General features: G+C 35.7%; 3 protein-coding genes and 1 pseudogene across 11 annotated transcripts; 1 reads left to right on the forward strand and 3 right to left on the reverse strand.

Moving 5' to 3' along the window:
* Positions 1–234: 234 nt before the first annotated feature.
* Positions 235–2,266, reverse strand: LOC140977862 (karrikin insensitive 2 receptor CA-like). The gene is made up of 2 exons (XM_073442591.1): positions 1,740–2,266; positions 235–794 (listed from the first exon to the last, which is right to left on the reverse strand). The coding sequence occupies exons 1-2, from the start codon at positions 2,105–2,107 to the stop codon at positions 350–352; spliced, it is 813 nt and encodes a 270-aa protein (XP_073298692.1). The 5' UTR covers positions 2,108–2,266; the 3' UTR covers positions 235–349.
* An 8,292-nt stretch (positions 2,267–10,558) lies between these two features.
* Positions 10,559–19,879, forward strand: LOC140976218 (uncharacterized). Of its 8 annotated transcripts, none has more exons than XM_073440193.1 (12): positions 10,559–10,949; positions 13,098–13,967; positions 14,786–14,871; positions 15,212–15,352; positions 15,446–15,732; positions 15,791–16,072; positions 16,434–16,490; positions 16,659–16,836; positions 18,574–18,915; positions 19,333–19,525; positions 19,602–19,723; positions 19,821–19,879. In XM_073440193.1, the coding sequence occupies exons 1-5, from the start codon at positions 10,584–10,586 to the stop codon at positions 15,588–15,590; spliced, it is 1,608 nt and encodes a 535-aa protein (XP_073296294.1). In that variant the 5' UTR covers positions 10,559–10,583; the 3' UTR covers positions 15,591–15,732; positions 15,791–16,072; positions 16,434–16,490; positions 16,659–16,836; positions 18,574–18,915; positions 19,333–19,525; positions 19,602–19,723; positions 19,821–19,879. The 8 variants fall into 8 exon arrangements, with proteins under 8 accessions (XP_073296294.1, XP_073296298.1, XP_073296299.1 ...); XM_073440197.1 differs by having other exon boundaries at positions 18,574–18,614; positions 18,693–18,915; positions 19,602–19,879; XM_073440198.1 differs by having other exon boundaries at positions 18,574–18,614; positions 18,705–18,915; positions 19,602–19,879.
* LOC140976221 (protein CONSERVED IN THE GREEN LINEAGE AND DIATOMS 27, chloroplastic-like) lies at positions 16,215–20,707 on the reverse strand (annotated as a pseudogene).
* Positions 20,708–20,859: 152 nt separating this feature from the next.
* LOC140976220 (uncharacterized) lies at positions 20,860–24,408 on the reverse strand. Of its 2 annotated transcripts, XR_012175176.1 has the most exons (10): positions 23,860–24,408; positions 23,622–23,766; positions 23,130–23,298; positions 22,785–23,043; positions 22,501–22,589; positions 22,195–22,377; positions 22,007–22,092; positions 21,699–21,783; positions 21,095–21,456; positions 20,860–21,022 (listed from the first exon to the last, which is right to left on the reverse strand). XR_012175176.1 is itself a non-coding variant. In XM_073440201.1 (9 exons), the coding sequence occupies exons 1-9, from the start codon at positions 24,047–24,049 to the stop codon at positions 21,322–21,324; spliced, it is 1,341 nt and encodes a 446-aa protein (XP_073296302.1). In that variant the 5' UTR covers positions 24,050–24,408; the 3' UTR covers positions 20,860–21,321. The 2 variants fall into 2 exon arrangements, 1 of the variants encoding a protein (XP_073296302.1); XM_073440201.1 differs by having other exon boundaries at positions 20,860–21,456.
* Positions 24,409–24,679: the final 271 nt, after the last annotated feature.

The following is a 24,679-nucleotide window of genomic DNA, read 5'->3' on the forward strand; positions in this document are numbered from 1 at the left end:
CTTGAAGATTGTTTGTTGTATGAGACTTGACATTATACGATTAATATACAATAAATATGATGTGAGATACATCTGAATTATTGAATTGCATAGAATTATTATTTTTGATATTTGATTGAAAGTGTGTTATAGACATTGGATTTTTATGTAAATATACAAGTTAAAAATTAAAAACCCGTTAGTTTCGGGTCTGCGTCTGGCTCCGGGTCCGAATCCGAGCGGGAGGGTGTGAGTTTAGGTTTACACGACTAAAATAATGAAAATACTTCATGACCAAATCGACCCACAATACTATTACAAACCCAATGAACAAAGAGAACACAAGCTAAGTGCCGAAGCCAAAACCAAATCAAGCAGCAATATTATTCCGAATATGCCTAAGAATCACCGGAACCACCACGTCCGGCGAGCTCAGCTGAGGCAAGTGGCCGTCAGTGCACATAACCTCGACTATCGTCTCGCTGCCGATGTTCTGGTGGAGGAACTCAGAAACCACAACCGGCACGGCCAAATCTTTCATGCTCTGAATGATGTGGCAGGGGACTGTTACATGTTGTAAAAGCGGTCTAACATCGCTGAAAAATATAGTTTGTGCTACAATTAATGCTATATCCGGTCTCATGTTGAATAAAGTCCTGCTGAATTCCTGGACCACTGCGGATTCCATGTCCCCCCCAACTACCAACGGCGCGAACCCGCTGCACCATGCCTTGTAATTTGATTTCATCGCTTCCAATAGTTTGTGGACTTCTTCTTGCTCGAACCCTCCGAAGTATTCTGGGTCATTAAGGTACCTGATTCGTTGAAATGGTTGAATCAGAAGATCAACGAACGAGTCTAATGGTGGAGGAATTGATTATTCATTTTAAATAATCAGTTCCAGTGCATGCGTGTCAAGAAAGACAAAATAAAAATCGGAAATTTTACGTCGTTTGCACGTACGCTTACATGATATATGTTCATAATTACAGTTGAAAGTGACGTATAGTTAGAAAACAGTTTGCGGCATTGTTTTTTTTATTAAAAAATTGGTGGTCCAACACGGGGTGCGGGGTGCAAATGAATCTAGCAGTATTTGATCACTTTGAAAATTTTAAATTCGAGCCGAACTCGAGAACAGCTTATTTTGCTAATAGTTTGCATCATAGTTTTTTTTTATAGGAATTTGGTAAAAAAGAATTAAGCTAACTATTTTATCCAAATCTTGATGACCGATAGGAACACAATATTTAATGAAGTCTCATAAAATATAATAATTAGTAAAAAGACTTTCTGTAAAAGCACTTAATACATATCAAGAAAATATAAATGGTCTTTTTTTGGAAAAAAGGAATACATATATTTATAATGACGTGTAGGAATACAAAATTTAGTTATTATAGTTCTCTTCTTGTTCAATATAATTTGTAGATACATTACAGCTCAAAGACCACTATAGAATTTAGGATTAGATCTGAATTAAAATCCAATAAATTATTAAACTTCAAATTTTCCTATATATGTATAGGTATGTATATTAGGCCGGCAAAACCCTCACTACTAGAAATTTCTGTTTTACTGTTGATAGAAAATGATTAAAAAAGAATAATAATGATAAAGAGACACGTAGAGATGGGGGAAGACCATTTTTGTATCTGCCCTCTTTGGCTCTGACCTTGTATTAATTGTATTATTTTTAAAAAAACATATATTATTTTACTAAAGTTCAACCCTTATTCATTCACAAAGAACAAACCAACCTTGGAGAAGCAGAAATGGTGACAAGTTTGGTGAAAAGATCGGGCCGCGTGATGGAGGCAATGACTCCGATCATGGCGGAAACGGAATGGCCTACATATATGCATGACTGCACCTCAAGTTCTTCCAAGATCGCAATCACATCGTAAGCATAACCCTCAAGGGTCGTGTACCTCTCAAAGTCGAAGTAGTCGGGATTCGTAGTTCCGGCCCCCATGTTGTCGTACACGATGACCCGATACTCGTCGACAAGATGAGGGATGAGGTGCTTCCAAACGGATTGATCGGTTCCGAATCCGTGGGCTAGAACTATGGTCTGGTCTCCGGATCCCAAGATCCTAGCATTATGAGCATCTTCGGCGACTCCCATGTTTTTTGTCGCTAGCTAATTGATGTATGGTGATGTTTGTTTGATGATGGGAAACGAAGTGTGACTTATTATAAGGTTCTTAAATAGACCAAGTTTGGCTTAATATCACATGAGTGAAGCATATTAAGGCAGGTCGAGGAGGAGAGATGGTTGAGTTGGAACTGCCGAATTCTTCCCTATTATTATAATATATGTTTGGACGAGTGGCTGGTTAGAAGAGAGGCTAAATAAACAATCACGCTAGTTTGTTCAAAATTCGGTTGAGACTTTGAATTTAATAATTTTAGTCAAGTCAATGTTAGTTGACTAATCAGATAAGTTCTGTGTGGAAAAAAACTAAACTGACATATTAAACACTCAAAAATGACTAAGTAAGAAAAACAGTTAGGTTATCAAGAATAAGCTGACTGAAATGTAAATAATACATAGATGTTCTGGATGTTAGGATATTTGAATAACTCCTACGTCACTTATTTATTTTTTGTGGGAAGGATGTTCACTAGAAGATGTTTAAGATTACAACTTTTGTAATAACTCGAATCAGCAAATCTTTATCACTGCTTAACTGAAACTCCTATTTTAGAGTACACTAATTGTTATCTTACAAGTATCTCGAAATGAAAATATTACGTACAAATTGTTCCTCAATTATCTGATATAATATTAAAGCATGTGATAAGAAATATAGATTTTGAATCCTAAGTTTTTGAAAAGCTATAGCTATTTTTTTTCCATACAAGTTCGAAGCTAAATTCTAATATATATCAGCAACTCTATGCAAGCGGACTCTTGATTTTGTGAGAAATATTTGGTTTTAAATATATAATTTATTTATATTCAAGGTAATTTTTTATATGGCTTTTTTTTATAATTAGTTGGGTCAATGATGATAACTAGTTTAAACAGCTATCATTTTAATTATTCTAATTAGGACAATTTTTAGTTTTGTCTTAAGGCTATGTTTGGTGTGTAGGATAAGATAACTAATTGGATTGATGACAAAACTCAATGTAAAGATATATAATGTGTTGTGATAAAGCATGTTTTGTTTGATAAGATTTTAATGAGTATGATAAATTTTACATTTTTTGTTGTTGAGACAAAAATACCCTAAACTAGCATTGATGACAATTTGGTATATAAAATGATATTTGTAGCAATGTTTTCAAAATCATGTGTTTTGTTAATAAATAAATATTTTATAAAATTTTAAATTATAAATTATGTATTTATCTGATAATTTATTTTTTAATAAAAAATAATATGATTTTGCATTTTATCTCATTTTTAATATTGATTTTTAATTATTTTTTCTCTATTTATTTAAATTTTATTTAGTTTCATCATGAAATTATTTATGTGATGTGTGTACAAATAAAAAAAAATAAATCATCAAAGAATAGAATCCAAAATTGTAGATCTCTCATGTTGATTTTTTGTAGGCAAAATGGTAATTTATGTTATATTTTAGGAATTGGATTGTCAATCCCTCCAAAACAATGGGATATCTTTTCAACCAAATAGGTTTTTTTTATCATGAGCTTCTTGATTAATTGGACCCATAAAAAATGAGACAAACATGAGATTAATAATCTATCCTTAACTTATCACCCACACCAAACATATTATAAGAGTATGGGAGTTTGTATTTTGTGGAAAAAAATAGTATGGTCATTTTATTTGATGTCATGCCAAGATACCAATCACCTCCTTATATATGCTTTATTAACACAATTCAATTTAATATTTATTAGACGTTAAAAAATCTGCATTTTCAAAAGAATTACATATGGACAATCAAGCGAGAGTGAGTTCAAATATACATCTTCGTACAATACTTTTAACTTCCCCAAATTTCAAATAAAATATATGGAGTAATAATGGTACTTGCTACTCACTGAAAATTTAGGATCCGATTCTAGCAAGTGACATTAGTGCAGACACAGACTTTGAATTTGCCATGAGCTTGAAATCACGAAGAACGTTAGAAAGGGGGCCGGGAGGGTGTCCCGGCGTAGCCCCTCCGACGCTCAAGTCAGAGACTGAGGATATAAGGGGAGAGCAGCTAAGGATGCTACTGAAAAACAATATAGTGAATCCTGAATTAGACACTTAAATCTGGTATTTATAGGAGAATATCTGGACTTGTCATGGACATGCCTTCCACCTGAGCTAAGGATGGGCAGAGTGTTTAGACCTGCTCTTGATGGGCCCATTTATGGAGTATCAGTCCTTATCCTTAGGACAATTGAAACATATCATTAGCTACATGTTGGACTGAAAGAAGATTTGGCTTATATTATTATCGTCGATTATAATATTTGTTAAAAACAACAAACTCTCAATGCTACACAATTTTTAGGAAAAAAACAAAATTTCCGTCCCTTCAAAATTCTTACAACATACTCTAGTATAGGACTCGATATATTTAATTTAATATCGAATAAAATTTAATTACCATTCTAAAATTTTAAGTTTAGAAAATATTTTCAATCGAAATATAATAACCCTAATAAATGGACGATGCAGAACCACATGAGTTTGGATCAATATTGTTGATGATAAATATTAATTGTGTCGGAAAAATTCTAACAAGTTAATAATGTGACATTATTAATTAGGTTGACAGATACTCCTCAACTAGCTGCATTATTGTTATGTTATCTACACTCTGTTTTGAAATATTTTATAAGCTCTAAAATATAGCTTTTATAAAATATTTTCAAAAATCTCATTTGTAAGAGATCTCATTTGCAAATTTAAAATTTGAAACGAAAAACATTTCATTTTGCAAACTGTAAAGTAAGTATTGAGTTTATCAATCAGTTTATTGATTTTCGTGGGATCTGCAGGATCCTCTGATCAGATACGAGGTTATTTTTTTTGTATTAAATTGGAAGTAAATCCAAAATCGGACACTTAAATTTTGATACGACAGCTTCGCATTTTGTTTACTAAAATCATCTAAATCTTGCATGAAATATTATTTTGGGATAACGAGGTTGCATTGGTTGAGATATGATTCCGCTCAAAGGATACCGAATCGGCGGGTAGGGGACCATGCATGTATCCGAATCTTGAAATCACATGTTCAAGATTCAACTCTTGGATGGCTAACAAATTAATTCAGTTTAAAGTAGAATGGGTGGTTCGAATGACCCAAAGTATGTGACTGCGTGAGTATTGCAATAGTGGTCTCGTAGTCCTAACTGCCCCGACTAGCTTCGGACCCGGCCGTCGACCATGGTTCAGAATAGCATATCCGTATTTTCGAGCGAACCGGCCAAATGAGTCCCTACATTTTTTTTCCTGACTCCAACACTCATATAGATGATTCGTAGTGTTTCGCGAATTGGCCATTTTAATTTTCTCAATTGTTATATGGTTGGATTTATATTGAGAACATGTTGATAAACCTAAGTTTTTTATGCTGATTAGTTCTATGATCTTACTATTGGAGCCAAAATTAATTACGTTTGGATGAAATGTCTAGTGGCATACTGTATTAGATAATAACAAGAATTTATGTTTATGATCATGAAATCCACAATGTCGGCATACGGATAGATATTTCAGGCATGCATGCAACAGGTGGATTTGAATTGAAGAGAAGAAAGGGACATTTTCCCAAAAGCAATAATGTTGGCCTTGAGTTATTCCATAGTTTTATCATATCCATCACTTTTAGTTATTCCCATTTCTTTTCCCTTGTCCCGTTACCGTCCCATTTATAATCTTATGCATGTATTAAGTAAAAAAAAAAAAATTGAAGCACGAAATTTACTTAAATTTTGCGCATCCCCTCGATGAAATGCTAGTTTCGCGGTTAGAAATAATAAAAATTTAAGTTGAAGGATCAAATTTTATGCATGGATGTTGAAAATAAATATTATAAAGTTTTTACAGAACTTATTATTATTATTTTGTGATTGGTTGATAAATGATGAAAATAAGAGCAAAAAGGAAATAGTAATGGCATGCATAGCTTTCATACTTTAATCATCGTGGAGGCACTACTACCACTTCCCTTCAACGCACGCTAAAAGTTCCCACCGTCTTTTATCATTGCTCATGGCATTTTACCAATCATTCACTCGCGCTTTCAACATGTAAAAATATAATAAGTTTTCATATGAAAACTTATTATAATTAAATGTTAAAAACTATAATCTCTTTTTAATTTATTAAACGAAAAAAGACATGAAAAATTATTATATTTAAATTTTAAAAACCATAATCTCTTTTTGATTTATTAAACGAAAAAAGACATTCTAGATTAGATTATATTACTTTTGATACCTATATTGCATCTATTTTACCAAGGCACTAACTTATCCTTCCCATATCGAGATCCGTCATTTTACTGTAAATTGATGTTATATTTAGATCAATTGATTTGAAGTAAGATATTTGAAAAATATATTGTGGTGACATACTTCTTGTCTTGTATGTAGATCAAAACTATCTCCATAACTATTATATTTAACTAAATCAATAAATAGTTTTACTCAAAACAAAATTCTTGTAAGACATGTATACAAGATTGAAGCAATGGAATCCCTTCACAACTTCCTGACAATGGTGGTCTAAGGTTAGATAACGACGTTAAAGGATAAAACACCTCCACCGCTCAAATAAAATCAAATTACGTTATTAATGATACCCCGAGGAGGTCTGGGTCATGGGTATCAGATGATCCCGAATAATGGATCAGGTTATGAGAAGTTTTTGACCAATCCGATAGATAATCGGGCAAATATATAAATGGACATCATCTCCCCGGACTACTAGCAGCAGTGCATATACATCGAGCTACCAGAAGCCCAGGCTTCCAGACAAGTTCCAGATAATGGCCTTCTACCCGGTTACCTGGATAGTAGCACCGCACTCGAGTGCATAAGTATGTGATGCCTTACCGTGGTAATCATTACTGTCAGAATTGCATGGATTTAGCATGTCAAAGAATTTGTCAGAAAGTAGGACATGAGCAACCATCTTGTCATAATTAGTTAGTGGGCACGAAAACAAGGACATCATTGACTTTCTTGCTATAAATATCAGGTTTGCTCAAATTTGAAGCATTCATTCACACATATATATCTTGCCCACATCATTTTACTCTAAAAGAATATCCACCATTTCTACAACATCTCTCTTTACTATATAGCTTTTTCATCACCCACCTGCTGACTTTGGCATCAGAGTGGTCATGCTGGACATCTTTTCGACGCCCATTCATGTGATTATCTTCGTGTTTACAGGTCACCACTGGTCTTTCTCGGAGGAAGAAGCCTCTGGTTTGGAAACATCTCACTAAGCTCTCATTCTTCATCATTTTCACAACCCGACCTGATAAAATTATCCACGCATCTCGCACCTATTTTTACCCGGTCAAATCAATTAATTATGTCATTTTAAAATTAACCATGAAAACTTAAATAAAAAAAAAGTCCATCACCTCCAATCGGGTGGGGTCTGATAAAAATATTATTAAAATTCAAATAACCTTAAAAGCAAATATATATATATACATAATTACTTAATTAACAGTAACAACTGAATTATTAAAATTCAAATTAAATTAAATTAAAAAAAGCCCACAAAAAAGTGAAGCATGCGTGAAAAATATTATTGGAATCATGTTTCCTCCGCTGTGTCTTCAAGGGAAAGCTGCTTTAACCATTCAAATGTTCGATAATGGGTCCCCTGCTTTTTCGATGCCTGCTGTTTCGGAGATTCCACCGGCTGCACCACGTTAGCTTGCTTCACCGTCTCACTCGCGCTTTTCTTTATGCTCGCGACTCTTGAACGAACTGTATCTATCGCATCATTAGAACAGTTGCATACTCCAAGAAACCCTCTTGGTTTCCTTTTCTGGGTGTCGGAGATGATCTTGTTGCTGCTGCTGCTGCTTCTAATGGTGCAGTTGTGGCTCCTGAAGTTCTTGCAATTAGTGTTGGGAATGGGGGGGCATCGTGTTTTGAGATCCTTAAACGCGATTTCTTGCGGGGACGTGATTAAGATTCCTAGTCGAAGAATGTTCCATACTGATGATGATGTTTTCTTGGAGCAGATTCCGTTGTTAGTGCGTAAAATTCCCGATATGGGGAAATTTGTTTCGGGTGGCGAGTACCGGTGGGAATGCAAGTGTCTTTGCGGCGGATTCGGAAGCTTACGCCACGGCGGAGCTGCGGCTGCGGAGCTGCGGCTGCTGTATGAACGGTGGCTGCTGCTGATACTGCTGCTTCTGCTAGAAAACAGCGTGATTGAAGAAGAGCCACCGATTGATTCGGAATTCGAGATGGACCGATGATACTGGAATAATCCTTTATCAGAGGTTGAAGAATGGCGGAATGGAAGAATTTGGCCCTGGAAAAACACTTCATTTGCATCGCACATTTCCGAATCCTTCGATAGATAGCAGAAATGGAAGTCTTCTTGAGCTTCAGTAGCTCGCAGAGGAATCCTTTCTTCTTCTTCTTCTTTGCGCTTTCTCGACAAATGATCATGAAGTGGAAGATCGCAAAACGAAAGTGCTTCTTCCTCTTCCTCTTCATCTTTACCATATTCTTGTTCTTGATGCACATTTACAGCATTTTCTGCTGAATTCGCAACTGCCAATATTTCTAATTTTACAAATTTCTTCTCCATTTCTCACTCAAGAACTGGTGTCGAGAAGGGAAGGAATCTGGGTTTTACGTTACATTTGATTTCACTATATTACAAAAAATCGAATGTCGGGTTTGGGAAAAAGATAAAGCAAACTGCGCTGGTTTGGGAGATAAGATTAAAATAGGAGTATAGATTACGATTACGACGGCAGGTTAGGTAGTTTTCCTCAAATAATTGTTTTAATCATTTAAAAAAAACGCAAATTTCTATTCAAAATTTAATATTCAATCACGTACTAAAATCAAAATTTGAACCATTCATATGTTTTTAGAGAACCATGGGTTCCTAATTAAGCAAGCCACCCATTTTAACAAACAATATTATTTTTGTTTGCAAGGTAATTGTGAGAAATTTAAAAATCAAAATTAACCTCGTAAAATGATTGTTAATCGTGACCATGTCCGGCTCGAAACCGACCTTTCTAGTGGGATTAAGAAATTTTTTATATCAAATTAACTTCATTGTGAACTAATAATTAACATGCTCATTATGTCAAATCGAGTAACATCAAATACATTTTATTCGAGTCACGCAGCCAGTTAGGTATTTATATTTGAAATTTAGATTGCATATTAATTTTCTTGGAAACTTGTGGGAAATTTTGTGATAATAATATGTTCTTTACCAAAGAATAATTGAAATAGGAGATCCACAGAAACGATGATATATATAACAAGACGGAATTAAGATCTCTATTCAGTGTATTCAACAATATTTTATAATTAATTAATTAATTATATNTAATACTGCATACTTAAAAAAAAATGAAATTATATAATATATGCATAAGATCTTTAAGTTTAGAATTTTAAGAAATCGAAAACAACTAACTTTTATTAAAATAATTTAATATTTTGACAAATTTGATTAAATTTAATAAAGATAATATAAAGATATGCAATTTGATTAGTAAAAATTATATGGTTTTCTGGGCTCAGTACAAGCGCGGAACCACGTGTATGCCCTCCCGAGCTGTAGGCCGGGTGGTGAGCTTTTCTATTTTTATTTTTATTTATTATTTATTATTTATTTATTTATTTTATTTTATTTTAATTTTTATTTTTTATATTAAGCTTTCAGCTCAGCTTATATTTAGACTATGCAGCAAAAGTAGAAAAAGAATAGAGTCTAGAAAAGTTTGTTTTTTTCCCCATATTTAGCTTAAGTAGTTAAGTAGAAAAAGAAAGATAGAGTTCAAAAAAATTAATCTAATTACTATTATATTAATTTGCATGTATTATTTTGTATTTTGTTTTTTAAAAAATTAATCCAAGTATTATCAAATTTCTGATTCCACCACTAACAATATAGAGTAGGTTTTCTTGTGAGACGGTCTCACGAATCTTTATCTGTCAGACGGGTCAACCATACCGATATTCATCATAAAAAGTAATACTTATAGCATAAAAAATAATACTTTTCCATGGATGACCCAAATAAGAGATCTGTCTCACAAAATACGACCTGTGAAACCGTCTCACACAAATTTTGGCCAATAATATATACAGTTGGCCACACTGGGCAAAGGAAGTTCCGCCCATGCATATCAGTAAGCATGGAGATGATAATTCAAATCTCTAACACACAACCTTATGATCTCGAATTTTAACTACTTTCTTTCTTAGGTCATTTGGCAACCTGGCCTTACCGGCCTAATTTTTTTTATCTAATGGGCCAGGTTAATTATCATTAACAGGCTTCAGTAGTCCAACCAACAGTTTGAGAAAGCCCATGGGCCTACGGATCTTTTCTAATCTCTATAATAGATCGCTTTTGTCTCGGTGCCAATTCTGGATATGGTCATATGGCGTACGTCACAAAATTCACCGCGCTCCGTCTTCGTCTCTCCGATCACCGCCGTCTGGTTACTTCAATTACGCCTAATAACGCATTTGATTACGAGTCGAATTGTCATCATGTACTTCATAACTTGTACCTGAGGTTCGCGGGGAAACGGCGGCAGAGCAGCAACGCCGAGTGGGCGACGAAGTCCGAGTTCGCCGGGAGGGATGCTTACGATATCCTCGGGGTATCGCTAACTAGCTCATTTTCAGAAATTAAAGCTTCTTTCCGTAAATTGGCCAAAGAAACTCACCCTGATCTAGCTCGCTCACAGAGTCATACCTCTAGCGCTTCCGAGAAATTTATTCAAATACTCGCTGCTTATGAGGTGCTTTTATTTTCTGAAGATCAAATGATACAATCTTTTTGACGTTTTTATTTTGAGTTTTTTTTTATTTGATTTTCTTTGAATTGCCTGATAAATTTGGAATAACTTGTTTATAAATTCTTTTACGTATAGGCAAATAATCTATTTGAAACTTGAGAGTCATTGTTGCGATGTTGATGTTATTAACTTTCCGGAGGGCTCGTGAGCACTATGGAGCTAAGCTATCTATATATGGACTGCCAAGTAGAGTATTTGAATCATTACTTCAGTTTTGACGAATGGTGTGATATCCTGCAAATAATACTGAGTTTTGATGAGCATGAACGTACGGTTCAATGAATTGCTATCTTTTTATAAGAAGGGATATGATGGGCTTGAGATGGTCTCATCTGATATTAGAGAAAATTTTAAACATTGTTTGACCAAAATTTTGAATACTTACTTCCTTTTCAATTCTCTATAATAATAATAAATTTACCATAGTATTTTCTGAGCAAAAGTTATGTATGTTATAACGTCCATTCGTCAACAAGAAAGCAGTGAATACTAATTGATGCAGACAACTAACTAATGAGGTTGGTATATAGAACTTACATTCTGGGTTCCAGTCACATTGGGAGTCCCATGGCTGATTTTCTTTGTTTCGTTCGGCACCTAGGATAAGCATGGGATCGTTTCCAAATCTCCCCTGATCAGATGTTCGGCTGCCAGTTACCTATCCCTTGAGGAAGGGTGGAGCACGGAACTATTGACAAAATTTTCATAAAATGCCTAGATAAGTGATCGCCCAATGACTGTGATAGTTTATCAATCATGTTAATTGTGCTTTGAAATTTCAGTCTTTCCCGTCTCATTCCAGCAATAAAGACCCAAATTAACAAAAACCCCAATTCTCCCATCAACCACAGCCTAAACAATCTCTTTTCCCTCCTACACTCACCATGAACAGCACACACAGAGAAATCATTTACTTTTTTATGACTTATAAAAATGGGAGAGAGACACAAGATCGTGATAGGGAAAAAAATGACAATCAATCGTCGTCACTGATTGCGGAATGGCTATGAATATTGAAGGAAGAGAAATTGCGAGGTTGGTTAGTGAAGGTGAGAGGAACAAAACACAGTGGAGTTGTAAGACATTGTAGTGTGGCCGTGGAGGCGTGGAGTTGCGTTGATTTTCTTTTCTTTTTCAAAAACGTTTTGGCTATGGAAGTTAATTTTGGAGATGAGAGCCAAGCAAAAGTGAAAAGTAAAAAACACATGAATAGTTAGGAGAAAAACACATGAATAGTTGGGAGAAATAAGAAAATGATGGCAGTTTGGTCAGTACAAGAAAATATACAAAATTAATAATCATATTAAAATCATACCGGACTCCATATATTTTATCACATTATATTTCTTATCCCGATCTTTTAATTTCTTATCTTATGACTAATTTATCATGTCATTCAAATCAATCAGTACCTGTGACAAATTTTATTATTCGAGGTACACGAGTAGGAATGGTAAAAAAAAAATTTGAAGAAAATTAGGAGGCCCTCCTTGAAATTCACTTCACAATACAGGAGAGTTGTTTTCTGCGATATATTTTACCACGCTAAATTCTTGTTATTTTGGAATATTATAATATTAATTTTTTTGCGGTGATGGTCTTTCGGCGATTAAGGTTGAAAGATCCTTGCATGAATATTGTGACATATGTACATCAGAATGAAAGATCCTTGCATGAATATTGTGACATATGTACATCAGAATGTTCAGCCTGATGTATGCGCAATATGCCTCGCTAAACTTGGAGTAATTACGTATCCCTTGAATAGTCATCTGGAGATTGTTGATGAAGCTGAGGCCTGAGATAAGCATTATGAGAGATGGATTTCCTAGGATCTATAGTTCAGGCGTGTCCAGTTCGTGGTTCCTTGTAAAAGATTTTTTCTTTTTTCTACCTGGAGTAAGTTCTCAGATTTTGTGGGTTACTCTCTTTGTACTTGCGGAAATGGTTGTTTATTTCTAGTTCTTTTACAAGTTCCGTCGGTAAAGGTCATGCACAAGAAGTCTTCTAGCGAACTTTAAAAAAACTAACATGTTCTGTGCTTGAGGAAGATCTAATTTGGCTAATTGGCTTATAACTGATTCAATTCAGATACTTTCAGACCCTGACAAGAGAGCTCATTATGATCGTCATCTTTTATCTCAAAGAAACTCTAAACGAGATCCCATCATCTACAACTATAACTCATATGAGAGCTCAGGCAAGAAGATGGAAGTTGTGGAATGGTTGAAATGGTACAGATATACGGTGAATGACATTTTGGCTGAAAGAAGATTGATTGCTGGATCTGGTTATTTTGATATCCTGGAAAGAGATTTTTATTCGGCATTGCATATGGCATACTACGGACCTGAGATTGAGTCCCTAGATCTCCTTCCCAACTGTTTTGAAGCAGAAGAGAGGTCTATGCGTGTAACATCAGAGGTGTTGCACTTAGTTTCAGGCAGGGACCTTTTTGGAATGGTATGTCTAGCCAACAGGTATCCTGAGTTACCTCATGCCTACAAAGCAAAGCTAAAATCTCATGATTCGAGCTTTATCCAATTCGCTGATAATGTGGGTCAACAGTTGCAGTCTGATGATGATGGTCACAAAGATCTCCAGAAGCAGTACGTCAGTATTGATCACCGTCCATCTGATTCTGATGCCTATAGAGATCTTGAATTGCACATATCAGGGAGAGTTGTCGCTGTGGCTACAAGAGTTCCACCTAAAAATTATAACGGCCCACAGGATGAGGATTCCGAAGACCAAATACATGTTAACCTGACATCGAATGAAGAACTGTTTCATGGGGGTCAGGTTTTTCCTGGAGATGAACTCGCAGATCCTTCTATTGAATCTGGGATTCCTCTGGGAATTATAAAAGGTTTGGGAACCTCCACTGAAGAAGGAACCTGCAGTGTGTACAATAGCACAGGCATCAAGACACACATGATCGTGAAGCACCGGACATTGATGGTTTGTGCAATCTCCTTCTGCTACCTCTACACTTTCTTATAAAACAAGAAAAAGAAGTGAAATTTACGAAGGAAAATAGGGCCATCAAACCTTGTGCAACTCAAAACCATGCAACTCTTCCAGTGTCTGTCATCAGTATGAGATCTGTTACATATATGTGTTTTGTCTTCTATTTTGTGTTGCGGCATGGGGTGTGCTTTTAGGATATTGTCATATTCAGTTCATGTTCGGGTATTCTCTATCCAACTAAATTATAGGCATCAAATTAATCATTCATTCATGCAGATTTGCAAACTTATGCAGTATATCTGTGATGTTATTGCATATTCATTCTCACTGCTGTCAAAAGATGATTTTATTCAGCCATAGAGTTCACGTTAAAGATTAATGAATATCGTTACCTTATATGGGTATGTCATTTCACATGGAACGCTATGCCCTCATCCATCTTGTGGAAAAATTACATAAGCTATCACGATGTAAAAGATTTGGGAATGTGAATTAAGTTTAAAATATCATGGTTCTATATACAGGAAGATGCACTGTTTCTGCTTGTTGTCATCATATATTTAGTCTGAACCTTTCACAGGGACTTGTAGTCTCATGCAAGTTGTTCGTTCTTCTTAATCTATAAGGCAAAGGTTTACTCATCTTTTTTTTACTGCTAGTGCTATACGCATATCGTGTGACTTTCATGTTTATTGTCTTCTTGAATTTGCAAAACATGAAGTGCTTTTCAGTTGAATTTATGTGGAATGCATTCATATTAATACAGATGTTCCGTTTTCCTGCAATTTTTACATGCACATTTATTTCAGGTGAAACACCTGCATTGGTATCGAATTGGAGAGAAATTCTCAATTTGTGAATGCAGATGTAGTAGAGCTTTTCTGCCACCAAACAAGTAAGCATCTAAATTTTCTTGAAATTTATGGTTAAATCACATCTAGCTTCCTCCGGTAAGTGTAGGATAATGGGATATATCAAGGAGAGATGAAGAGTTCACTTGGGATAACGTTTTTCAACTTTCCTGAAATATTCTCAGTTCTGTCCACCATAATTTGTAAAAGATTAAAAAAATGTAAGCTATGGAGATCATTCCTTCTTGTTTCCGTCCTGCTGCTCATTTCCTCCCATTGTAAAGGACAGATATTAGCTACATTTACTGACCTAAGAACTAGCAACATATTTTTCCTATTTAAGTTATGAATTTGTCTTAATGTCGTTAAAGTTACCTGCTGCAGATTTTGGTTGTTTGAACCTCGCAGTGCCATGCATGACGTAGGAGGTTGGTATGTTGAGACATTTGGAAGAGATAAGAAAGGAAAGACTGTTCCAGATCAGAGGTGCTGGGATGGCATAGATACAACTGAACAATTTGAAGAGTATGTAATTTACACTCAAATATACAATTTCTATGAAAGATTAAATTCTTCTCGGCATTTACAATTAATTTTTCTTATCAATGTCATCTGCAGGAGGCTTCATCCAGCAATGTACTTACTTGCTCTGGCCTATAGAACCCTGGATATTGAAAATGCGAGGGAAAGGAAACAGACAATTAAGGATAAAGTTGAAGGAAAAATGTCTAAATTATTCAGTTGGTGTCAGAAGCTTGCATAGGTTTTGTGCAATTAGCACTTGATATGATGAAAACGATGCTGATATGACATTATAAAGATGTCATGTATTGGCATGGGTATATTCAAGTATTAGGAGAATCAGTATTCTGGTTCCTGCTGTGGCCAATGATGAATACATGAAAGTTATTAGGAGAATCAGTATTCTGGTTCCTGCGGTGGCCAACAATGAATACATGAAAGTTATTATGCACAGATTCGGTGGGAAGGTCAATAATTGCTAATTACCACCCTGAGGCTTGGAAGTTCTACCTATTTTTGTAGCAGATTTATAGTAGCTCTAGGGTCAATACTTTAAAGGGAGAACTTGTGAAGAGTGGAAAGAAGGAAATATGATTAAAGAAGCTTGTAATGAAGGTCCATATGAAGCAAAAGTGAATCAACAGCAATTCGGACAGCTTGGGTCTTGAAGATGATTGCCCGGGAAGAAACATCTCCCTGATTCAGTATACAGATTCAGATATGGTATCCTGAATTTTTCCGTTTCTTTTTCAGATTTAGTTTCTTGAATATGCGCAACACCCTCCGAATAACTAGCTTGCACCATCTGGAATTCTTCATTATTTATCGAACTGTGTGAATTTGATCAATTGCTATTGTGCAGTCATTGAAAAATCCAAATTAAAAGTCATGATTTCTGCAATTGATGCTTTTAAGCAACTCTAAAATATCTATATTTTCTCCAAATGTAAGCCAAATGATTTACAACACCTGAAAATCTAGCTTGTCCTGATCATGATTAAATTGATTTTCACGAACTCACTTAACTAGGTCTTCCCATTTGTAATATCGCCCACCTGCTAATGCATAAAACCTGTCTCTGCAGTAGACAGGCCTTCTGCAGCCGCGGTTCCTAGATCATCACCAGTCTTTACATCAACTGGTAATCTTAACAGCTCCTCCTTCCTGTATAATTATATTGAAATTACAATTAGTGTAATTGTCATGTTTTCTCAATTGAAAAAATTGTCATGTTTTCTCAATTGAAGATGTGGAGTCTCCACTGCTAGTTGTTACCTTATATTGAATTTTGAATTGATCTTTGAGACAGAACCGTTGGATTGGTTTTCTTGGACAAAAGTCCTATGGATGAAGTCCTCTACTGGTGTAGTGAAAATAAATAATGAAACAGCTGTAACAAGCAGCACTCCTGTTCCAACCACAGTCTGCTTCAGTAACTTGATGACTGGCTTGACCTATGCACATAGATCACAAGTTTCACGCCGAGGGTGAGTTCTCATGATAACCTGACTAAGACTTTATTGGTTTAAGAATTAATTGATTTATTTTTTTACTGCACAATAAGCTTTTGATTGATTAATTGTTTTGAGGAAGTTTAATTTCATCATCTATTTGTGGTCCTGTGCAGCATAAATTATTTTGCCCAGTCATCAAATTTAAAATCTATTAAACAAAATATACTATATCCATCTTGTACCTTATATGATCCCAGTAATCTATCACGAGCAAGGATCTGTAAAAAAAAGAGAGAGAAATGGCTGTGAGAAGTACTCAAATGAGTTTATATTGTCTTTTGGAGGTTTTGGTTCGGCAACAGAAAAATCTTTTTTGAGTCATCCAAGGCAACAAATTGGCTGACTATGATGAGTCTTTTTTTTCTTGATTCTTGATCCTAGCCTGCCGTTTGTTTCTGTAGTTGGCCCATTTCATCTGGAGAAAATAATTGATTGTTATTTTGTTTTTCCTTTGATTTCCTCCTGACATCCTAATAACTTACTAATTTTACAGCTGTAATTACATCTTTCAAGTTAGAAGACTGGTGAGGAAGTCTATTTACTTAATTACTTTACTTGGGAGGCAATAGCAAAGCTTTGGCAATTTCATGGCCCTGCTTTATCCATTTCCTTTTTTCCCAAAAAAAAAAACATTTTATGTCTTCTTTCGCTTCTGAAATTAGCCTATGCATTAATTCTGGCAGGGAGTACAGGAAATAGTCTAATTGGTTGCTATTTTTTTCAACCTAGATACATGCATCTTCACATAAAAGCAAGCGTTCCTAATTAAATAGCATATTTTTCTATTTTATTTCAATTTAACAGCATATTCTTCTCATAATATATCTCCCTTGATCATATCTGTCTGTTTTTTTTTAAAATTATATATGTGATGTATATGCTTATAAAACATTTAGCCCCCAGATTTACTTTGAAATGGATTGTCATAAAGGACAACCCCCTTAAATTTGCTATATTTTAGCAATTGGGTGCTAAATGTTATAATTTTGTTTTAAAAGAAACCTATCTGTCTATCAGATCATCAAATGCCGCCGAGTTACAGAAAATCTAATAGAACACCTTGCTGAGTGGGATTTTTTTTTTTAAATAGAACACCTTGCATGAGTGGGATTTTTTTTTTTGTGAGTTTTCCGTTTAAATAGGAAAGATTGAACTGCAGATATCTATACTAAAATTTTGACATCTAAGAAGGCTGGGTCTCGTAATCTTTGCATTATGCCATTTGCAGGGAGATATGGAGTTTGAAATTGATTTTTAGGCAAAAATTTCATCTTAATGCTGTCAATACAGTTTTGATTAGGCACTAACCTCTGGTGGTTTCACCCACATTTGACCATCATACCATCCAGTTTCTTCATAAGGTATGACTGCCGATAAAAGCCTATCTCCGACATAGCTCCATCCTGTCAAATTCATTATACTAAGCTTAGTATGCATGGAGACAACAATGTCTTGAAAGTTGGTAAGGAAAAGAAATAATTTGAACATGTAAATCTGCTCAGTTAGACAAACATGAGACATGTAGTGCTTTTTTGAGGATGCGTGAGAGGCGTCAGGTCAATTAAAAGAGGCATGGTGTTATGAAATCTAATATTCTTCTGTTTGTTCTGGTAGATAGCTAACACAACAGATGGAGATGTGGAAAATCAAATTAGAAACTATCTTCCTTTTCATTTCTAGAAGATTGAATTCATTTCATATAAATTGCAGAACTTGGCAAAAGATCTGACAGTAGCTACTTCAGCTGACATGTATGCACGATTGATGTTTTTTATCTTCCTTGTTTTGGTGCTACCCGTGTTGTGTGATACATTAAGTACAGTAAATAGTTTCAATGACAGGACATACCAGATAAATCCTCAGGACAATTAAAGAAACAAGAAAAAGTGTTCCTGTACCAGCAGCAAGGAAGAAACGCAAAGGATCCTGCTTGGTTAAAAAAGTGTTAGCCTCTCGTAGTTTCAGAGAAAAGATGTAGATATTTAAACACCAGAAATTGGATGAGTTGCCTGCATGGAGAGAGTGGTGATCATGCAATACAGACCCTTCGTGGCAAGTCTGTTTTCTTTTTTTATATATAAAGCAAATAGAAAATTTTATTCAAAGACCAGAACCAGTACAATCAGCAAGAAGTACACGACCAAGAAAACTAGGAACATAATAAAGAACTGTGGGACTAGCATGTGAATATGCCGCCATAGCCATAGAATGGGCCGCCATATTCGCTTGTCGCTGAACAAAACAAATTTTAAATGATGATTCTAGCGCAAGGAGGGAACGACACTGGCATATTAAAGCACCAAATTCGTAAAATCTGTATTGCTCCCAGGAATTGCGTCCACCACGAGCTTTGAATCTGTTTCTTAATCAACCTATATAAACTTTTTTTTATTTTTGACATACCTATATAAACTTTTAACGTAACCTTATCTTGAAAAAGTGTCCATATACTTATGGTACCTTTGATAGATTGAAGCTTGCTGCTGCAATAGGCACTCCCAGGACTGCGAAAGTCGCTAACCAAAGTCCTCCTAGGCGCAAGAAAAAGGATCCTGGACCCAGCTCAGCCCATGAGTAGAGTGTTGATTCTTTCAGAGACGAGTATTCATTTACCTACGGAAGCACCAGATGTTTAGTTGGTGGAACTCACAGCAAAAAAATTGTAATCAAAATGTGAATTTAATGTATCAGCATTATCTTGCTTCATGTTTTAACTATTTGCCTTCCTAATTTCCCAGGACCTTCATTTTTACGTGATTGTGGTAATTCTAGTTTGACAACCATTCCCGACTGATTCAGTGCAACTTAACTTATGGGATGGGATTATGGCGGTGGCATAAATATTCTCAGTGTCTCAAAGGTAATCTTACATGAGAGTACACCTCGGAAAACCTTATTTAATTGTACTCAAGATTGCCAATCTTTTTTTCTCAATTAATTCTGGGATTTCGATGAAGTTCCGAGGTGTTCAGGAATTTCATAGAAGAAATCAATTCAACTGTCCACGAAAACAAAATTACATGAAACATACCGGCCTTTGTTCGAATGGCACCTCGATTTCTAATCCAGGATCCCAACTCTGACCAGACGCCCCCCCACCTTTGCCTCCATCCATTTCATCTTTCAGGCCCCTGACAGCAATCCTTCCCCGTAAAACCCGACACCTTTGGTATGTAAACATCGGGCCAAACCCCTTTCCAGTCTTGATCTCATGTCTAGGACTTGAGACAACAGTACAATACATACTCAGTCGAAGCATTCTCAATTTTGACACTCGCTAAAGCTGTAGTAAACTGATAAATTTTCTTCCCAGCTCCTAGTATTTAGATTGGAGGAGAACTACGTCGGAATTCCATGTAAACTTTACATGGACTAGATGGAAGGGGAAATAATTGTGTCGTTCTTTTGTCATTTGTTTTATAGTTGGAAGGTCCACTTGATATATTAATTTAGATGTGGTGTAGTAAACGGGATTGTCCGGAGGAAGATATTTGTTTTTGTGGCTGAGGCAGATGGTGTGCGAGTGTGGAGTGGGTTGAGCATTTCGTGCCAACAAGATCTTTGCACGCTGCGTCCTCTTCATTACTGCGACTCCCCACGTGGAACTATAATGTACTGCGGACTTGGATTCCCTTGGGGAGCAAAAAATTGTCTGAAAACAAAGGTATTCCCTTCATCAAACATTTGAGAAATTTTCTACAGTTTTTTGAGTCAGGGATGAAGTTCGTTACAGTTGGATCTTGGACCCGAGGTCGTGTCAAACTTGAGATGAGTTACAAATCATAGGCTTGGCTTGTAGTTTAAGATTCTCATTATGAATGATGCTATGACATAATCTTCATGGTTCAAGGGCAGGGTTCTTTTAATAAAATCTTATCATTTTAGTTAATATTAAGTATAAAATCATATATTTTTACGTATCAATTAATTCACTATGTGCATGTCGATGCTTATATGTATCCGTACATCCATTGCAGGTCATATTTTGTTATGCTATTTTCGATTCTAAAAAATTTAGAAATAAAAATAACATTTAAAAGAATTATCATCTAAGGTGGTGATCGCTAGCTTGTATTTCCTAGAAACGCAAAACTGAGGTATTGGACTCCTAAAAATGCCGGTCGTTGCCGTATCCCAATTCCCAGGCACCCCATCTAACCTGCATTTAGAGACCTACAAAACTGATCAACTGGACAACCGGATTAGCCACCATATGCACTATGCCACTAACCTATGTATATGTTGTCAAGGCGAAAAGACCGTGAAACCAAATTTGCAGATAGGATTCCCCATGGTTCGATGATTCCCTCGTCTTTCCCTTTCGTGTTTCACTAGCTAACGCCCATCATGAATTCGTCAAGAACACAATGGCTTCTTGAGATAGATTACTCGAGGTTATATAATTTCCGCCTCAGATACTTGATCAATAAAACGAATTTCAGACAAGATTTGTTCAGATCACAAGTTGTGCCTACTCTGGTGAAGCTGCTTTCCCCATTTTTTAAGCACATACATGCAACCAGCAGCGGAGAACAGCCCAAGAGCTGCGAATGCAGTGATAGTCGAATTCCCAATATATTGATAGTCACCTCTCTGCAATACATACAAACAAAATTCGAGCAACTTTAATCACACACTCAATTTCTATGAGATTAATTCTCTACAATCATCTTCTCAAGCCCTTTTTTTTTTTTTATTTAGGACAGTCCTTTCTCAGGGTCAGGAAATTTGAAGATGGAGACATGTACTCAAAAGCAAAAATAAAGGCTAAAATACCACAATCTGTAGCTCCGCAATTATTAAATTTTTTAAAGCAACATAGATAAAGAATGTACCAGCATCAGGAAAACCAAGACAGCCGCACTTGCGGGTGCGAGTGATAGTGTCATCATTCCTCCACGAACTTCATTCGGCACATACCTATGAATTGCGTTGAAAGGTGAATTAGGATGCAAGTAACTAAATTAAGTCATGGCGTCTACCAATCAAACTATATGCTCATCATACAAGTAAAATGCAGGAGTAATTTTTTTAAACCACTGGATTTAAAATAACAGCAATATAATCCACGCCGTAATGATCCTCAAAAAACCAGAACTACAGAATTTGTGACTAAAAAAGCACAAGAGCAATAGTAGCTTACATGGTTCTCAATCTTGCAAGAGATGGCAGAACCAGGCCCATGCAAGTATGAAATATGCAGAATAGTGTCACGAGAAGACCAATTTCCTGAACATGTTAATACTTTAACCATATTATCAAAACCGGAAATTGGACTGTATGAAGCTCAGTGGGTCCCACAAATTAATTAATTACTTGAGAGTTCCATACCTGATAATCATAGGCCACAATAGACAAAACGGTGCCCATTATAATAAAAATGTATACTAGACATTCCTCTGTACGAAGTGCTAATGATCCCGGTAAAAACCACGGGAATCCAGTGCTACCGAGCATCTTAGAACCCAACATGCAAGGATATATCAAACCCAATGATACTTCTCTCCCATCAGCCTACAACGCGTGACAAGTTCCAATATTTTTAAAGTTAATCAAGAGAGAGGGAAACTCAAAAATAAGAAAAAGAACAAACTAAGAGAGAAAAGTATCTTCTATCGGTTGAGCTCAAGATCTTACCACTACAGTGGGAGCCCAAAGAATCCAAAATGCTGTAACAGAGAAGTGAACAGAAGCTTGCGCCACTGATAATAGCCATATTCTCTTATCTAGCAAATGAAAATCTAAATTTTGTTCACATGAAGATTTGAACAGTTCTAGAAAACTAAAATCTTTACAACGTCTTGGAAAACAGTGGTACTGACTTCTTAATCTAGCTATTTTGCATTATGTGTGAAAGTACCAAACACACTATATCAAAAACTGGTGTTTCTGATATCAATAAAAAAAGTCAGAAAACTTACCACAGAAAACGTGTCTATGAAACACAATAGTATAATCCTTGAACAGTGTTCTTTTTGGAGCTTCTTTCCAGCCTCGAGTAACATAGATAATTGCAACAACAACCAGAACCACAGATACTTTCCACATAGATTTAATGTTTTTATTGACATCACCATCAACCAGATAATTTCCAAGCACTTGACTGCCGATGAAAGATGCAGATTCAAAGAATGTCATCAACCAAAACATATGATTCAACGAATCTTGCCTCTGACCGAGCTGCAAAGCATACAATGTCAAAGATAACTGCCGTTGCTAATCCAACCACCTGTTTTTGTTTATCTAAGACAAATTTTTATGCCAACCTTGTCATGCTCGACTACCATCCATGCCTCAAAAGAAAAGGAAAATATTGAAGAGGCCAGTGAAAGACAAATGCTTGCCAACCAAATTGCTGGAGTTCCATTGACCATCTTCCATATGCTCACGAAAAGGTGCAGCATGTAAAACAATAAGCATAGTTTCTTATGACCCCTGCACGTAAAAGATCTTAGTAACATCAATATCTCGATATACAGTTATTTCGTGTAGTATTGCAAGCGCCAGGTGAAGAACATTATCAACTAGTCGAAAAATATATTTTTTTTTGCAATTCAAGTTACGCATTTAACAAGCTCCCAAAAATAGAGCGGAACCAGCTGGGGGAACAAGGCGCCGAGAACAACACCCAATTTCTTTCGATTAGCTTCAAACTAAATTAATCGTCCAACAGATAGAGATCGATCAAAACTACATGTTTCCACAACACATAAATTAAACTAAAACGGCACAATCGGTTGTTAAAGAAGTACACTCACACTAAATCAGAGAGAACTCCAAGAAAACTCCCGATAAACAGTGAGACAGCATATCCAACGCATAATGAAACCAGCATTTGCTCTTTATTCAATCCATAATAGGACAACTCGTACTCTCCATACACAGCCCACAAGCCCTCCATCACTGTTACGCAAAATCCAAAATCAGCCAGCAAGAAAGGACTTAGACTCAAAACCCACAAAAATAATTATCATAAAAGATACCAGATTAAAATACCCGAGGAAAGTGAGTAGAGCAGAAGAAAGTCCCGCTGAAAACGAAGGAAGGAAACGGGCGGCGCGTGATCGAAGACATTTGCGGCAGTTCTAGCCGGAAAAAGGAATATTGAGACGAAGCTGGAGATGAATAAAAATACGTATACAGCTTTGTTTGGCTCCCAGATTTCAGACTCGATTACAACTCCCATTACGGTGGGAAGGATAGAGCAAGGGTAGCAATTTTAACGGTGATTGCTCAGATCACTAAAAACCCAGATGAAAATCATGCTAAAAAATAACAAAGATAGATAAAAGATTTCACTTTTAACCGAAATTGTCCGGATCCTTCAAAACACCGGCGAAAATCATGGTAATACCAGCAAAAACAAAAGCACAGATTGCACTTTATTGGAAATTGTTCGGATCCTTCAAACCCTGACTGGAATCATGCTAAAATCATATCAAATGAATTACTTCGGACGCAATTGCAGATTTTAGTAGTTTTATGGTTTGATTTGGGAAGTGTGGACTGGTCTCTGAAATCCGTACAGGAAACCTAATTGAATTTGCAATGGCCCAACGGTTTGATGTAAAAAAACATATTCGATTACATCAATGACCCAACCCAATCAATTATCCAAGATCCCCGTCTTAAAGTTGTTTCTGTGATTTTTTAATTTCTGTGATTTTTTTTAAAAAAAAAAAAATTTGTGTGAATTGATAATCATTTTTTGACGCAAAAACTCTTGTGAGACGATCTCACAGATCAATTTCGTGGGTCGAATCTCTTATTTGGGTCATCTATGAAAAAGTATTATTTTTTTATGCTAACAGTATTA

The sequence above is a fragment of the Primulina huaijiensis genome, chromosome 5 (assembly GCF_012295235.1).
Source record: "Primulina huaijiensis isolate GDHJ02 chromosome 5, ASM1229523v2, whole genome shotgun sequence".
NCBI lineage: Eukaryota > Viridiplantae > Streptophyta > Magnoliopsida > Lamiales > Gesneriaceae > Primulina > Primulina huaijiensis.